The sequence below is a fragment of the Squalius cephalus genome (genome assembly GCF_949319135.1).
Source record: "Squalius cephalus genome assembly, chromosome: 21".
Classification (NCBI taxonomy): Eukaryota; Metazoa; Chordata; class Actinopteri; order Cypriniformes; family Leuciscidae; genus Squalius; species Squalius cephalus.
This window is the reverse complement of record NC_137142.1, coordinates 19,885,770-19,903,204: the sequence shown is the minus strand read 5'-3', so window position 1 is coordinate 19,903,204 and position 17,435 is coordinate 19,885,770. Positions and strand designations below refer to the sequence as shown.

Sequence of the window (17,435 nt, the reverse complement as noted above, 5' to 3'; positions counted from 1 at the left end):
AAAGAAACATCCAAGCGCAAAAGCATTGGGAGTGCTTTGAGGATTACCGAGACAGAAAAGGAGGCATTTGTGAAGAAGAAATTGAGAGAGGCGTGAAGGAAGGAAGACTATAATTAAATCCTCTCTCTCATTGTCTCTCTGCCCCAGGGTTATGTGACATCAAGCTAAAGAATACAGAAAGAAAAGGGTTATATATGCCCAAGACAAAGAAATCATTAGGTCTGACCAACAGTCTACGGTAAATAATTTAATTTTACAATGTGTGGAACTGGGATTTACGATATGGTCTTTCATTTTTTTACACTTAAAATGTCATTATTATTATTATGAAGCACATTTATTTCTGAGTAAAATAAATTAGCAGAGGATGTTTTGCTACACAAACAACAAGTGGCTCAGTTAATTCAGATGCATTCATCTGACCTAAATGAATGAAAACATTAAAAGATGATACCTATTACATAATTTTAATTATGAAAGCAAAGTAAAAAAAAACACATAGAAAGAAACTATCATAGAAAAAACAGCACTATAGTATCTGTGCAATAAATTAACAATATACAAAGTGCTTCCTCTTATTTACAGTTCATATACAGTATCAGGGTAAATCTATTATCAGAATGCTAAAAACAGGCAAGAAAACATTAGGCAAGCAATGATTCTGATGGCAGCTGGAGAAGTGGCCCGAATCGTGAATTCAAAACTCCTTTAAAAATGATCATATTAACAAATGATCCATCAAAGTACATCACTGTTGGTGAATGAAAAGGTTATTCACAGTCTATTGTGCTATATATTGGTTAGATGCGGTGTTCAGTGCTATCCTACAATGTATACAGGAGTCATTTTGAATCGCTTAGGGAAATAATACAGATCAAATATGTGTTTAAAGTATCAGCTCTGGAAGGTGTCCATTAAAGCATTCAGATGGACCTTTGAGCTCATTTCATTCTCAAGCTCAGGGTGTACTGTAGACAAAAACATCTGCTTAACTTCTAGACCACCGTAGCGAACAGTTCAGGACATCTCTAGTGCTTCTTCTTCAACCTATAGCTTTTCCTGCGGCTGGCACTATCGTTCGTGACCCGTTTGGCCCTCTTCACACAATAGTACTTTGTGACCGTTTTGCGGCACTGCTCGCATTTCACAGCGCAACACCAGTGGAACTTGCAGTTGCAGCTGGACACGGTCTCGGCCCTGCGTTCCTCCACAGCCAGGCCGCACTCTCCGCACAGTCGCTTGCAGCTACGCTTCTCCCACTTGCTCAGATTCTTGCCCTTCCTCAAGCACTCACGGCCCTCGGTGCCCGGCAAGCCCAGAGTGCGGTTCTCCAAGCAGTAGTCGGGGGAATCCTCCAAGTGCACCAGCTCTTTACGCGAGATGGAGCTGAAGGTCTCGGCGATCGCTCCGCGGCTGGCTGCGCTGTTCCCCGCGCCACGCAGCAGGTCCACCTTCACGGCCCTGTGATACTTCTCCTTTAGGTAGTTGCCCACCTCGCGAAACTCGGGCAACTGCAGCCAGCAGGTCTGAGTGGTGCAGCTGCCAGACACTCCATGGCACTTGCACGTCCTCTGCATGGTTCCTTTCACTGCCTGGTTGAAGAGAGGATCTCACGTTAAAGAACGCACTCATTCATGCATTCTAGAGGCAAATGTTCATGTTTCAAAACATTCTAATTAGGATTGAACTCATCAGTCGAAATATACAATGCGCTCTTTATAGGCACCCTATACATCCACTTAAACAAGCAGAAGGAAAGTCTGAGTTAAGAGGAAGCGGTTCAAAGTTCAAGTCTGGGGATTTCTCTTTTCTTGGTGGTCGTACAAGAATTCCTGACTTCGGCTGAAACAAACAGCTGTCCTTAAAAAAGGAACGCCTCTTTCTCATTCACTCGGCGCAAGACGCAGAATCAGGGTTTCACATCGAGCTAGATTGTTAGGCGCAGGAAAGGGGTGTATTTATTTTGCATAGCCATTGTCAACATGTTTTCTGTCATAGGCAGACCCAGTGGCAAGTCCATTGAGGAGGAAGTGAAAAAGAATTCTTTCACATTTTTTCAGTTACAATGATGCTCCAGGTGCCAATGAATTGACAAAACCTGCAGACGGGGCACAGACAGGATAAACAAAGAGCACTTGAGCCACATGGCTGTGATCCCCGTGGCTCTCTCAAGTACAACAAAGACCAACATAAATGTAAGATCCTTATTGCAAGAATAAAACTAAACACTTATTTGGGAAGCAACAGAATACAGAACCTTTGCAATGTGCGGACCCCTAGGTCGTCTAATTAAGCTTGCACCACTGATCCCAAGAATCTCAAGTTAAGGCCTCGTCATAAAGGACATTCACAGGCTGTAAATAGGCCCTTCTGGTACAGCGCACACTATTGGGAGAACGAGTGGCACCTTGCTTATGGGGCCGTGAATGAAACTCTTGGGTGGTAAGCTATCATTAGAAGCACTGAAAAATGATTCAAAAGCCACTCTGCGAGCTGTTGGTGGCCAACAGGCATGCCTGAAATTTAGGCCCCAGCCAGCACAGATGACTTCATATACCTTGCGTCCTACTTCGTTGTTGTGCAGGTTCATGGCGGCTCGTGCGTCCTGTCCGGTTTCCAGTGCGTCCACAAACTGCTTGGAGATCGCCTCTCCGAATCCTACGTTATCGCTGCAGCCTCCCCATAGCCATCCCGGACCACCTGAGATGACAACAGAAGGTTTTTACTAGACTAAATTGAACATTTCTACTTATGTGACATCTAATTTTTTAAAATTCCTTTCCTGCATTTATGGCACAAAATTTTTCCTTAAAAACTATGAGTGGGGCCACTTATTGGAGAATTTAAGAGCAAAAATTTGAAGCTTATATATAATTATATTTATACACTTCAAAAGTAGGGGTTAGTAAGTTTTTTTTTTTTTAAATCAATACTTTTATTCAGCAAGGATGCATTAAATGCTGTTCAAGAACAGTAGTGTATATATAAAAGCACTTACATTAATGGGATAGTTCACCCAAAAATTCTGGCATTAATTTCTCACCCTCATGTCGTTCCAAACCCGTAAGACTTTCGTTCATCTTCGGAACACAAATGAAGATCTTAATAATGAAATCTGAGAGCGCTTCCTGTCCCTCCATTGACAGTTACGCAACTGACACTTTGACGCTTCAAAAAGTTCATAAAGAGATCGTAAAACTAATCCATATGAATTGAGAGGTTTAGTCCAAATTTCCTGAAGATCACATTAAATGATGAACAAATTGAATTTAGGCTTTTATTCACATAAACACTGATCAGCGAACATAAACAGAAGCTCAACCGAACCTGCCTGATGCGCGAGAGCAAACCTCATTGGTTCTTGCGGAAACTCCGCGATGTGCGAGTTGATGAATGTTTATATGTGAATAAAAGCCTAAATTTAATCTGTTCATCTTATAAAGCGATCGTGTCTCTTCAGAAAATTTGGTCTAAACCACTCAATTCATATGGATTAGTTTTACGATCTCTTCATGAAGTTTTGAAGCGTCAAAGTAATGCGTAGCCGTCAATAGAGGGACAGAAAGCTCTCAGATTCCATCAAAACTTTCTTCATTTGTGTCCAAAGATGAACAAAAGTCTTACGGGTTTGTAACAGCATCAGGTTAAGTAATTAATGACAGAATTTACATTTTTAGGGGAACTATCCCTTTAATTCTTCTGTTAAAACTTGTGTTTTATTTGAACTGTGATGTTGTTCTCATCATTTCTAGAGTTGTTTTAAGGTTTTAGCCATTAGATTCTCATGAAAACAAAGTTGTAAAACTAAATATAACTTTACAGAAAAAAAAGGTTAGTAAGTGATTGTCTACATTAAAATGATGTTAACATGCTTAACCCAGAACATTGACTTTCCATCTATGTTGAGACGTAGTTTATCACCTCGCTGGCCGTTCCTGGTGTCATCACATCCGCAGTTATCAAAGTCACCGAGGCTGCAGTTCCTGGTGAGGGTATACATGACTCCAGCAGAGCTGATGGCATGGAAAAACGCTGTTTCTCTGTTTGCTGTGATCAGAAACAACACTGAAATTAATATTCTGTGCAAATGCCATTTTATTTATCTGGTCTATGAAATACAATGTTCTATGTATGCTGGTCAAACACTAGTGCATGTCATTTTTACTAACATCCTGAACACTATAAATCATGATTTACTCAGATGCTCAGCATCTATCTCAGTAGGGATGGCTTTTGACTCTTATTTCCCATGCATCAAACAGAGAGTAGCGCTGTTGGTCTACTCTCATATACATGTATTGTCGGTCTGGGGTCGGCACTGGACTGCGACAGGTCCCCTCTTTGGCACTTAAGGAATGCTTAATGAAAGGAGTCTGAAGCAAACCTTTGACCCACACCCTTTGACTTGAGAGGGCGTCCATTTCACTCACTCATTCTGATGCACAATATCCCCTTGGTGGCTTTTCTACTTGCCTATTAACAGACCGGGTTTAATTGACTCAAGAATGCAGTGTTTTCAGACACATCAACATTGGGAGACGCTTTCTGTGGTTTAAACAGGATCAATGTGTTTGTTTTAAGCTTTGAGTCACTAAACACACAGTATACATAACACACACTTGCACTTTTATTCTATTAAAATGTATGCATTTTTAAAGATCTGAAAGCACAATATATATAAAACGATCATCAACAGAGGTCATAGTTCTCACCGCTTCTGAGTCCACTGTGGGTGGAGAGCTGAAGAGCTCTCTCCGGGCAGTTCCAGCGGTCCCACGCAAACTGATACTTGCACTCTTCAATCCCACTTTGAGCTCCTGCGGCCACACTGCTGGAGTAGATCAAGTAGGCCTGAAACAATGCAAACCACACAAAAAGATTTGGGATGAAATACACACTCACTATGAAGTGGTTACAAAAAAAAACTCACTAAAACTAATGATACTTTTTTTTTTTAATTCTCAGCATGCACAATTCATATATAAATGCACCTGTATGTTAATTTATTAAATTATTATATTTAAAAGTTGCTGTGGAACAATAGTGAACTATTTACATTTAATATTTAATTCATTTAAAACTTTAATATAATTCCTAAAAATTATTATTATAGATATCATGGAGTCATTTTCATGTTTTTTAATTTTTTAGATAACACGGTTTCATTTGTTTACATAAGTTAAGTTCATTTTCTAAAGAGCTAAACAGTTCTTCTACAGCATTTATCATTTACTAATGTATCATTAAAATCAAAAGTTGTGTCTGGTAACATTAGTTAATGCACTGTGAAATAACATGAACAAACAATGAACAATTGTTATTTTATTAACCAACATTAACAAATAATAAATGCAGTACAAAGTATATGCATCATAGTAAGTTAATTAATGCATTACAAATAAGTATTTATAGTTAAGTATTACCTAAAAATGTAAAAAGCACGAAAATGGCCTCATTGTCTATAATAATAATTATATTAAAGTTTTAAATATGTTAATGTATGAATGTAAATATTTCCCTATGGTTCCACAGTGGTCTAAAATATATGTTTGCTGGATATTCTTTTATATATGTTTAAAGAAAAGAGCACCAAAATGATACATTAGAGTAGGGTAATTGTTTTTTTTGTGTGTGTGTGTTTTTTTAATGTATTTGTTTTTTCTTCTTTTTTGTTCCATAATGGTAAAAACTCAGAGATTGATCAGAAATGCACACAAAAAGTAAACAAAAAGGGTCTATGTGACTGTGAAACTGTGGTTCATACAATCTAATATGTCTCAAGTGGTTTAGAAGAGACAGCACCACAAGTGCTCTCACGGGCGGCTGGGTTGCTAATGATGACCACCCACCAAAGGCCCCTTCCCTTGCCACTCAGTAAAAAGTCCTCACAACTTCACATTGTGAATGAGCTGAAGTGTGTGAAAGCTATATGGTCCAGTCCACCCCAAGCAGCAAGTAATACCTAATCCACAAAGATACATGTTCAAGAAATACAGCACCCGTGGTGGTGTGCGAATCTTTTTAATTTGCCACTTGCTTGCATTGCAGGGTCACCGTCAAACATTAACCACCCAAATCCATAAATGATTTAGACATTTTGAAGTTTCTCTCTCCTGGTAAAGATCAGCAAAGCAGATCAAAAGATGTTGGCTTACCTTTGGGCCAGTCATCAGGAAATTATTCACTGACCTGGAAGATAGAGCAGCCTATTAAGTCAGATGACCCAAAACTTGCATATGTTCCCTTTTGAAATTACAAGTAACACTTGTAACAAAATTTAAAATAAGTCTATCTAATTACAAATAGGCATACTGATCTTAAAAGTACATTTTCAAATGGAAATTGTGTGTGTGTGTATATATAAATATATATATATAAAACATCACAATGTAAGTTAAAAAAGAAGAGCATAGCTTCATAGCTTCTCCTCATGCATGCTAACCAATGAAACGAGGCTCAAAGCTTCTTTATCGGGGAACATAACAAAACACCGATCAGTTGAAGTCTCTGTTTCACCCCGATTTTTTAACCCAGAGATTAGCACAGCATGTAAACGTTCGATATATAAAATCAATTAATTAATCAATCGCATGCCTAAAATAAAATGAAACGCGGAACTCACCAACTGCAGCAAGACTTCATGTGAGCCATCAGGATGAAAGCGTAATAATAAAACTCCAAATGCATGAACATCCTGAGAGAGAGAGGACTGGCAGACTTATCTTCACCTTGGAAAGCAGAGGGGTCTGCAAGAGCTCTATATAACCTACATCCAGAATTCAGAGGCTGGGGGTCTCATGTGTGAGCCAAGGGGGTTCTGAAATGGAGCTCCTCTCATCCCAACAAGAGATTATCTACTTAATTAAAGATTTTCCCTTTTCTTACTCGTTCAGCCAATCAGAACTATTGTACCAGAGAGAGATTGAAATGATCAAAAGGGCACCCTGGGCTCCTCCAGGACAAATAGCTGGGAAGAGCTCCCTGTGTGCTAACAGTTGGAGTGAATTAATATGAAATCAGGATGGCATCTCTAAGGTTGTGCCTTAAAACTCAATTTCAAGAGCAGCATGAAAGGGGCTGATAGGCTACAGTATGTGGTTGATAACGCTCAGGGATTACTGACATTAGCCTATCTACTGGATCAAACGACAAATGTTATTTGTAGCGTTCACAGGAATTTATAGGCTTATAAGCAAGTTAAATTCAAACTTATCAATAGAGTTTTTAGATCCGCTGAAATCCGGTTACATGCACAGAAAGGCTGATAAATACAATTTCAGTAAAATAGTTTAAAAAATAAATGCGCAGGACAGGGACTAACTTTTTTTGTTTAGCCTGACTGCGATAAAAGTTTATATATATATATATATATATATATATATATATATATATATATATATATATATATATATATATATATATAGGCTATATATATATATATATATAAAAGCCTATTATTATGTTTTAAAACGGTGCAATGTTAAATGTAGCTATCCATGAGCGAGAGGAGTTGAATTAAAAGATAAACAGCTGGAATTAACATAGATATAAGGAGGATAATCGACACAAACAATGTTTGCGTTTTTCAGGAGGACTTAATAACTCTTTTTAAATTGTTCTTTTACCTTTTCTCTCAGTTTAGTCCTTAGCTGACGCTTCATGACCTTTAGGTTCAGCTTCTTTGACGTCCGCGTATCTTCTCTTGTGCAAATTAGGATTAGGAAAGTTATTTGGGAGATTCCAGAGGGATGTTTTTGGATTAGGCTTTGAAAGGCTTTCATATGAAGTAAAGCGAATTTGCCACTATATTCTAAATCCACTGTTTGAATGCGAGTATTAATGTTATCAATGAATGTTAAACTAAATATATATGGCCTATTCATGATTGTAAAATGATGCTGCAATGGCCGTTTTACTTAAAATCTTATATGCATACATTTATTTAGTGGTTTTAGCATGTACCAACCAACAGGTTTAGTATCAGTTTTCATATTAAAATTTTAATAGGTTAGCCTAACTATTTTCTTTAAATTTATGGGTCCATAGAAATATACAGACAGACATTTTCGCGCACGGGTGAACGTTTCATTCATTGGATGAATCGCAATGAATAAGCTGTATTAACTTTTTTGTCTTAAAAATTACATCCATTTATCATAAATGATTAATAAATGTACACAATATGGTCGATGTGCAAAAAGAAAGTTCGTTGAGACAACATTTTCAGACATACACACATTTTATTCAATTAAGAAAAGATTAATATTGATTCATAACAAAACTCACGGTACAACTCGTAAAACTCTCCCACTTATAGAAATTTTGGTTTATGGTACATGAAACAACATTCCTTGAAAATGTGCCCATTAAGGCTCCCAGACATCAAAGGTCACTGTATAAATAATTGAGCTGTAAAATATAGCCAATTTGTGTCTTTTTCCTAAACATGGATGCATGTTTTAAATATCGCATTTGGTGAGAATATTTTTCTTATATTTGGAGAAATCTAACAACCTATCAAACATTTATGAGAAAGAATATTTGTAGGTTGTCATTTATTCATCACAGAAGAGCCAAGAAAAGAGCCCACCCCGAATGATACATCTGATTTAAAACTTCTTTAGTTTATAACAATTCTTCTGATGCGATACATCATTTTTGCATTTTCAATTTTGAGTCTAACCCAAAATCTCCCTATTCTATAAGGCAAAGGGCAAGATACTATCTAATGAAGACAATTAAATATTCCAATCCTTGGATTATATAATAAGGACAAATAAATGTCCTATAATAAATCTGCTAGAATAAATGCACCATAATACATTTACCTCAACAGATACATTTCTTTCAAAATATTTTCTGGTTAAATGTTTTCCACAATACTTGAAATTGTCATTTGGTGCTTCAGTGTATTTAATTAGAAAAGAGGTCACCATATTCCTGGTCACCACATTTGCCAGGTACTCTTTTACAGGACCAAAAGAGGCCATGGAAACCAGATAGAGAGCTATGCAATATGGAAAATGAAATACAAATTTCTGATGATTTGCTCATTTCACTTGAGGAAATTCCTCATTATAAACATCACTGATCTGAAGACATTTGCATTGGCATGTAGAATAATTTATTTAAATAATAATAATGTGAATAAATATGATCAATAATGTAATCAGTAAGATGTATTTACATGTATAGGCATACTGTCAGAACAAACAAAACTATTCGAAACAGAACTTATCACTGTTGATGTGTTGTGCATACTGTTGGGTGCATCACCTAAGAAAATGTAGTGGCAATATATTGAAAGCTTAACTTAATTTTACAGCTTGCATAGCTCTCTGGAATGATATTTTTTTTTAAATCAGAACCGTAACTGCTAAGCCAGAGAAACCTATTCATGAGAGGGGCTGTAATGAGGCACATGGCTGTTTAACTAGTGAAGTACCGTCTCTTGCCTCTAGAGGCAGACTGAGACCTAATTATCCTCCCAATCTATGGCCTGTACCATCTCCAAAAATAATCCCCTAAAGTCATGAAAAGGAAAGAATTCTTAAGAACACATATTAGTCCAACACACTCTAGAGCTTCTTATTTCATATGAGAGTGTACACAGATCAATCTTCATTGCACACTAAGAAATGCTTTTGTATATGTTGGCTTATAACTTTTTTTTTGTTTTGTTTGTTTTTGATATGTAATGATCAAATCAACCACTTTTGTGGCTGCCATCACCGGTGCGTTGAACGCGGGCTATGATGGTCTCATGAGTTACCCTCTTGCAATCATTGGCCAGCCCAAAGAAGCACATAAGATCGATAAACGCTTTGGTCAGGTTCAGCCGACTGCCAAACTCACTTGTAGCATAATCATGGGGGAATGTGTGATGATAGTTGTGAAATCCTTCACCTGAAATTAAATTGCATATTTAAAAGTTTATAAATTCAAATAAATTCTGTTCTTTCTATTCATCAAAAAAAAAAAAAAAAAAAACGTATCACGGTTTCCACAAAAAAATTAAGCAGCACAACTGTTTTTAACATAGATAATAATAATAAAAAATGTTTTTCAACACCAAATCAGCATATTAGAATGATTTCTGAAGGATCATGTACAGTGTTGGGGGTAGTTACACATTACAAGTAACTTGAGTTACATAATCAGATTACTTTTTAAGGTAACAAGTAACACATTACTTTTAAATTCACAACAACATATCTGAGATTCTTTTTTCAGATAAGTAACGCAAGTTAATTTATTTTCCCGTTTATCGACCTCTACTGTACAGGCATTTGAATTTGAATTTGCATTTCCATCAGTCTGAGGCATATTCATTTCACCTGGTGTGAAAGGACCTTTACATTTGCCAAAAATAGAACTTTTTTTGTTATTAAAAAACAAAACAAGCAAGCCCAGCCTAGGTGAGAAAAAAGTATCCTCCCCATAAAAAGTCACGCAATTAGTAACATTTCCAGGGAGTAATGCAATAATTATAATAACTTTCCCCAGCACTGATCATGTGACACTGAAGACTACAGTAATGGTTGCTGAAAAATCAGCTTTGCCATCACAGGAATACATTACATTTTAAAATACATTCAAATAGAAAACAGTTATTTTAAATAGCAATAATATTTCATAATATTACAGTCTTTACTGTCATTTTGATTAAATAAAAGCAATCTTGGTGAGCAGAAGAGACTTCTTAAAAACAAATATTACTGACCACCAATTTTTGAATAGTACATACTGTTGCTGTTTGGTTTACTTGTGCATTCAAATACAATATCCTGTACTTTTTTGTGTGATTGAATGTGTCTGTATAGCTTTAATAATATGAATATTACTTAATATATACTATTCAAAGCAACTTAACTACTTCCATGTTTTTACATATATATATTAATAAGTAAATGTGCAAACAAGAAGATTTTAATGAATAAATTATGAATGAATGATTGAATGAATATTAAGCTGGGATAAAAAAGACATTGTTCTTACCAATGGCACTGAAGGCAACAAACTTGTTCTCTCTGGGATTGATGTTGTTGTCATAGGGCCTCATTCCCCACATGTGAGCTGCACTGTTGACCAGCCAGGTCGCATTAAGGACCACAGTGTATCTCAACAGACAAGGGACAAAGTAACTGTTCAAAAGACTCTCTTCCCAAAAGTACCAAGGTACAAGCGTGGGGAAGAGAAAGCACATCACCACCACAGATAACTTGTAATGCCTAGAGACAGAGAAATGTAAGATATTCAAAACAAACATTCCGATTGCTATTCTTCTACTGTATGTAACAGATTTTCTGAATTAACAACAGCTGTTAAACATCAGCTAGACCACAACACGTAGTTTGAAATGCTGACTAACCAGTTTTTCTTCCATTATCTGATCTGGCAAGACACATTCTTAAACCCTTATCAAAAAGCTTGGCACTTTTTCTGTTGGATGTCATTCAAAGTGATGGAAAGGGATATTGATTATTCCACACTAGCTAGTGCCAAATATGTGGCCTGGTTTAGATGGGCACTCCTAATAACGGGGTCACAGAGGTGTAGTGAATATTTTAAATAAATAAAAACTTTTTAGCTCAGAAGAACTGACAAAACCTGGATCAAAGTACATAAAAAACTACTGTCAAGATTTACTAAGACACGCAGTGAAACATTTGCGATGAAAAGGTGTGGACAAAGGAATTTTTGGATTTGCACTCTCACGCTAATTTGCCCTGTTTAGTAAATCTGGCCCATAGTGTTCATCAATTGAACCAGTTTTGAGTTTATCCAAATATATAAATCAAAACAGAAGATTTTTAAAAGCTAAAATATAGCATCATTAAATTATATTATTATAAAGAGGAAAACATTTAATGAAGAATGTATTTGTCATTTTTTCAGTGATAATTATGTCAATACAAAGGTAGCGTATGTACTCCACTGTTCAAAAGTTTGAGGTCGGTAAGAAAACATAGTTTCTCTGTATTTATTGGATCAAAAATACATTAAAATAGTAATTGAGAAATGTTATTAATTTTTTTTCTATTGTGTTATATTTTAAAAAGTCATTTATTCCTGTGATAATAAAGCTGAATTACTCCAGTCTTCAGTGTAACATGATGCTTCAGAAATCATTTCTAATATGCTGATTTCTTGTCATTACACTTTTTTTTTTTAGAATACTTTGATGAATAGAAAGTTCAATAGAACAGCATTTATTTAAAATATAAACCTTGGTCTAATTCTAAAGGTCTTTACTGTCGATTTTGATCAATTTAATGACTAAAAATACAAAATACTGACCCCAAACTTTTGAACTTTAGGTGATAATATTTATAAAAGTGATTCGGAAGTGTCACATTTTCTTACTGACCTTCTCTGAAACATTACTACCCAATCTGCTTTAAGGTCAGTGAGCTCCAGCTTGCGTCCTTTCTCAATAACTTCCGGGTGTTTGCGGACCAGCAACCAGCCGATGTGAGCAAAGAAGAATCCTCTGCGGGCATTGTGTGGGTCCGCATCAGTCTCAGAAAACTTGTGGTGGGCACGATGATCTCTGGCCCACTCATAGACATCATTCTAAAAGGATATAAGTATACATCAGTGGAGTACAAGTGAATGAAAGCTGCAAAAAGAAAAATAAACCTATCCAGCAAGTATAAGTAGTACTTTTATCCAAAGTGACTTACAGTCCACATTTTACAGGGACAATCTCAGGTGAATGTCCTGGGGTTAATTGCTTTGCTCAAAAAGCACAATGGTGATCGTTCGGCGCTTGTGGGGTTTGAACCTACTAGCCCAGATCTTTAACCACTGCGCCCTACCTCCTCCATCTGAGCTGCATTCACATTGCATAATTTAATGTGGAATATGGTTTTATTCACTTAAAAAATTTTTTACCTGAAAAGCCATAGAGTTTGCAACCCCTAGGAAGATTCGTAATGGCAATGAGGCTTTGTAGGACCTGTGGCTCCAAAGGCGATGGGCACCGGCGGTTATTCCAAGAGCACTTACCATGAAACACACTCCCGCTGTCACATTAAGAGAGAAAACAGAAAAGAATGTTTAAAAACACATTAGCCTGAACTACACACAGATTCTATAATATGTAACGGTGTGTGCCCTTGATTCGTTCTATGAGAGGACAGAATGTCTCGCTGTGTGTTGTCAGACCAGGCTGCAAGGGATGTGGGATAACAGGCCACAGACTGTGAAGAAGGCCACACTGTTATGACCCCGCTCAATTTACAATGGAGTGCTTATTTCAACAGCAATCGTTCTTTGTTCGTCAGGGTGCAATATTATGCGTTGGTGTGATGCCAAAAATCTACACAACAGTGCAGCCCAGTTCAGATTTTGGTTGGATTTCAAGTTACTCACGGGACTGTCTCGCTATCACTCAAGCACACTTACAATGTTTTTAACATTGTTCAAATTTAGCTGAGACATAGTGGCCTGACTTTCACTTTTGGATAAAGTATGACACATTAATGATAATATCTAAGAATAGTAATCACAACTTTAAATCTGTAACAGAATAAATTGACCTGCTTGGCACAAAAAGAAGGGGGAACCAGGGAGTGTTTTTCCATTTAACCCATTATGCATAGGGCTATATAGCTATAGGCTATAGGGGTTAAAAACGATCACACATGACCACCAGCCTCCTGTGAGGTGACAGCAGACATTGTGAGGATGTATAAAAATATAAAAGATTTACAGGACTATTCTGAGCTAAGAAAGTAAGATTACATGTCTGATTTATCATTTGTAATCAAGTTCATGTTTAATTTGACATAAAATCCACACTAATATATCAATTTCCAAAGCACTTCTACTGTACACATATGGCACAAAATAGACTTTTACTGAACATAATTGTGAAAGTAACTTTACTTTTTTTATTATCAGCCTATTTGTCTTAATATCGTTTTTTCTAGTTTTTTTCCTGATTGTATTAACAGTGTTGAATTACATCTGTAGGCTATTCTTTGTTTAAATGAGGGTTATGTGGGGATGGTGATGGGGATGGCATTGTAAATATTAACAAGAAGCCTACTTATATTAGTACATTTGATTATCACAATAAATTAAGGCACTCAATTTAAAATATCCATATTTTCTTGTGTTAGGCTGTAGGTTGTAACAATAGCACTAACATTGAATTAGTTTAAAGAATTTTGAGATAAATGTTAGATGTTTTAGCAAAGAAAGACAGGAATATTATAAGCCTGAGATGCATGAAAACTCAGATCATTAGACCATATATAGGCCATAATAGAAACGTAATAAACACAGGAACAGGTTGCTATTACAAACCTAAAAAAATAACAGTCAGTTCAATTACAGAGTCAGAATAAGCGCAACATACTCACTCCATATGAGTGTTAAGAAAGAGACAGATGGAAGAAGCTTCAATCCATAAAGAGCTCCTATGTGCAATAGAGTCATTAATAAAACGTTTCTCCATACGATTTGTGGTGGTAATTTCGGGCCCTGTTTCTCCTCATAAGCATCATCATAAACATCCTCTGTCGTCGTCGTCGTTTCGGCCATTGCTTTCATGCTCGTTACAGTCTCCTGTGAAGAGAACGAATCGATTATATTTTCACGACCGTCGGTAAAGAAGAACCATCTACAATTTCAATAAACTTGCTATTATTTTAAAAGACAAATCCCTTAAACCATTCATACAATGCATACGTATTAAATTCTGCGCAAAATGGGTGTGACTTCTGTCACAAAAAAAGGCACGCGATGAGATAAACGCGCATTCACGCAGCTGTTACGCGCTTACCTTGTTTCCGATACAACTGTAAAAAAATATCGCAATTTGATTGATGCGAGCAGGTTCTCCCGTCGAGTGAATGAATTTTTTGCGTGTCTAACCCTCTGATTTCGTTTAAAATGATGCAATTGGGCGAGGCTGAAAGGATGCCATCCAGCCCTGCCAGTTTCATTGGTTGCTCGGTTATCTGATGTTCATGATGTGGACGCCATGAACGCTGGTTTTCTGATAGCCAACACCTCTGCTGTTTAATCTCACTGTGTTATACAGATCAGGTCACAACAAAGCTTGTGCCTTTTAATGCCCACGAGTAAATTAGGAAATGCAGGTCTTTGCATTTCTAGCACAAAGATACGCTATTTCCTATCAATATGGCTTTTTTGCCAAAACAATTATTACCAGTGACATAAAAAATGATATGTTATGGGCATCTGTTGAGTTAGAATTGCTATATCCCTATATGTGTAGCCTACATACATATGTAGCCTATGCACATACATTTGCCACTGTTTCAATGTAATACTTTCTGCATATAAATAGCCTATCGGTAGCCTAAATGTGGTGACATTGAAGAACTTTAACATCCATGGAACTTTTTCATTGCACAAAATGTTCTTTATTTTGGAAAAAGTTTCAGTTCTTTTAAGATCTCTTCACTGAAAGGTTCTCTGGGGAACCCAAAATGGTTGTTCTGCATCACTGTGAAAACCTGCTTTTGGAACTGCTTTTTTGGAGTACAGTAAGCCTTACAATGCTAAAATACAAATAGGTTTGTATGTAACTGTGATTAAAATGCAAACATTTAAATATTCTCCAAGAATAAGAGATTATTTTGTTGCTAGTTCAGCCCTACTGGTAAACATAAGCCATTTTCCAATATGTTTCTAACATGTCGTTCCAAAGAAGAGCTATTCGTGCTAAAACAGTTAAGGTTTCCTCAATCTTTATGTGCTCTAATTTCAAAATGTACTGCTGAACACATTACTGTAATTGAATGGGATTGTATTTTGCACTCATATTAACTGTGACATAGGCTACTGCACAAAACGGCTTAGCCTAGTGAATCTGGTCAAAAATCAACCATTTACATAATGTTTTCTCGATCAGTGCACTCATTATTTTGCCTAGTTCAGTAAGTGATTTTGTTGTAAGCATGCTTCATCTAAATCATCAGCCCTTCTCAGTCACACATCATTGTGCCATACTCCATGTCTAAACTAAAAGAGAAAGAGCGTGGCATGTGAAAATGGCTACGGCACATAGGCTATTTGTGCTAGTCATAGGCTATGTTTATTCTGTGGTTCAAATGTGAATTTTCTGTTAATGCTTAAGGAATGTGTCCAATTGTCTCAACTCATTATAATTACCATCAGACTTCAAAAATCCTGTGAGTAAATACAGGCTTGTGTCTTACATGTACATATTCATGTATGTAGCAAGCACTACACAAGATGGAGGGATGACGCAATAGTACCCCCTAGTGATAATGCAAGGGGCCTGCTAGTATTTTATATATTTTTATATATAAGCGCTAGCACCACTTAGATACTATTATAGTTTCTATTAATATATTGATTTATTTTTTATTTTTTCCATTTTAATGTTTGTTAAAGTTTCAGTAAATTAGTTATTTTCATCGTTTTTATTAGTTTTTTTGATTAGTCTACCATTTGTATTCCAGTTTAAGTTATTTTAGTACATCAGGTTAAACAAAATGAAAAAGGAGAAATGCTGAGCTGAAGATATATTTGAATTTATTTACAGTTTATTTTATTTCAAGTAACAAACTTTTTTCAAACTTAAACTTTTATGGTTTTAGTTCATATAACACATATAGGTTATAATAACAGTATATCTATATCTATATCTATCTATCTATCTATCTATAAAATTATGTGTGTGTATGTAAATGTATACTGCAGTATATATACAGGTGCTGGTCATAAAATTAGAATATCATCAAAAAGTTGATTTATTTCAAGAATTCAACTTATGAAACCCATGAAATCAAAATCCCAGAAAATTAGAATATTCCATGAAATCACACAGTAATTACACAGTGATACCATGGTCATTGAACCAGGTTTTGGTTCTTTTGGCAGTGTGGGCAGGTGCAAATCCTGCTGGAAAATGAAGGAAGCATCTCCATAAAGCTTGTCTGCTGAAGGAAGCATGAAGTGCTCTGGAAATGTCCTGGTAGACGGCTGCGTTGAGTGGACAGCACAGTGGACCAACACCAGCCGATGACATGTCTCCCCAAACCAACACAGACTGTGGAAACTTCACACTGGACTTCAAGCATCTTGGATTGTGTGCCTCTCCATTCTTCCTCCAGACTCTGGGACCTTGGTTTCCAAATGAGATGCAAAATTTGCTCTCATCAGAAAAGAGGACTTTGGTCCACTGTGCTGTCCACTCAACGCAGCCGTCTACCAGGACATTTTTAGAGCACTTCATGCTTCCTTCATTTTCCAGCAGGATTTGCACCTGCCCACACTGCCAAAATAACCAAAACCTGGTTCAATGACCATGGTATCACTGTGTAATTACTGTGTGATTTCATGTAATATTCTAATTTTCTGGGATTTTGATTTCGTGGGTTTCATAATCTGTAAGCCATAATCATCAAAATTATAATAAATAAAGGCTT

General features: G+C 36.4%; 2 protein-coding genes across 3 annotated transcripts; both read right to left on the bottom strand.

Moving 5' to 3' along the window:
• Nucleotides 1-235: 235 nt before the first annotated feature.
• wnt8b (wingless-type MMTV integration site family, member 8b) lies at nucleotides 236-6,693 on the bottom strand (the record flags this gene model as incomplete). 2 transcript variants are annotated; one of them, XM_079855093.1, is made up of 6 exons in its annotated part: nucleotides 236-1,592; nucleotides 2,558-2,701; nucleotides 3,896-4,047; nucleotides 4,713-4,851; nucleotides 6,156-6,189; nucleotides 6,623-6,693. In XM_079855093.1, 6 exons carry the CDS (start codon nucleotides 6,691-6,693, stop codon nucleotides 1,029-1,031), a joined length of 1,104 nt encoding a protein of 367 aa, XP_079711219.1. In that variant the 3' UTR covers nucleotides 236-1,028. The 2 variants fall into 2 exon arrangements, with proteins under 2 accessions (XP_079711219.1, XP_079711220.1); XM_079855094.1 differs by having other exon boundaries at nucleotides 2,558-2,700; nucleotides 3,922-4,047.
• Nucleotides 6,694-8,224: 1,531 nt separating this feature from the next.
• On the bottom strand, nucleotides 8,225-15,053 carry scdb (stearoyl-CoA desaturase b). The gene is made up of 6 exons (XM_079855401.1): nucleotides 14,795-15,053; nucleotides 14,373-14,577; nucleotides 12,898-13,028; nucleotides 12,371-12,576; nucleotides 10,999-11,231; nucleotides 8,225-9,906 (listed from the first exon to the last, which is right to left on the bottom strand). The coding sequence occupies exons 2-6, from the start codon at nucleotides 14,560-14,562 to the stop codon at nucleotides 9,707-9,709; spliced, it is 960 nt and encodes a 319-aa protein (XP_079711527.1). The 5' UTR covers nucleotides 14,563-14,577; nucleotides 14,795-15,053; the 3' UTR covers nucleotides 8,225-9,706.
• Nucleotides 15,054-17,435: the final 2,382 nt, after the last annotated feature.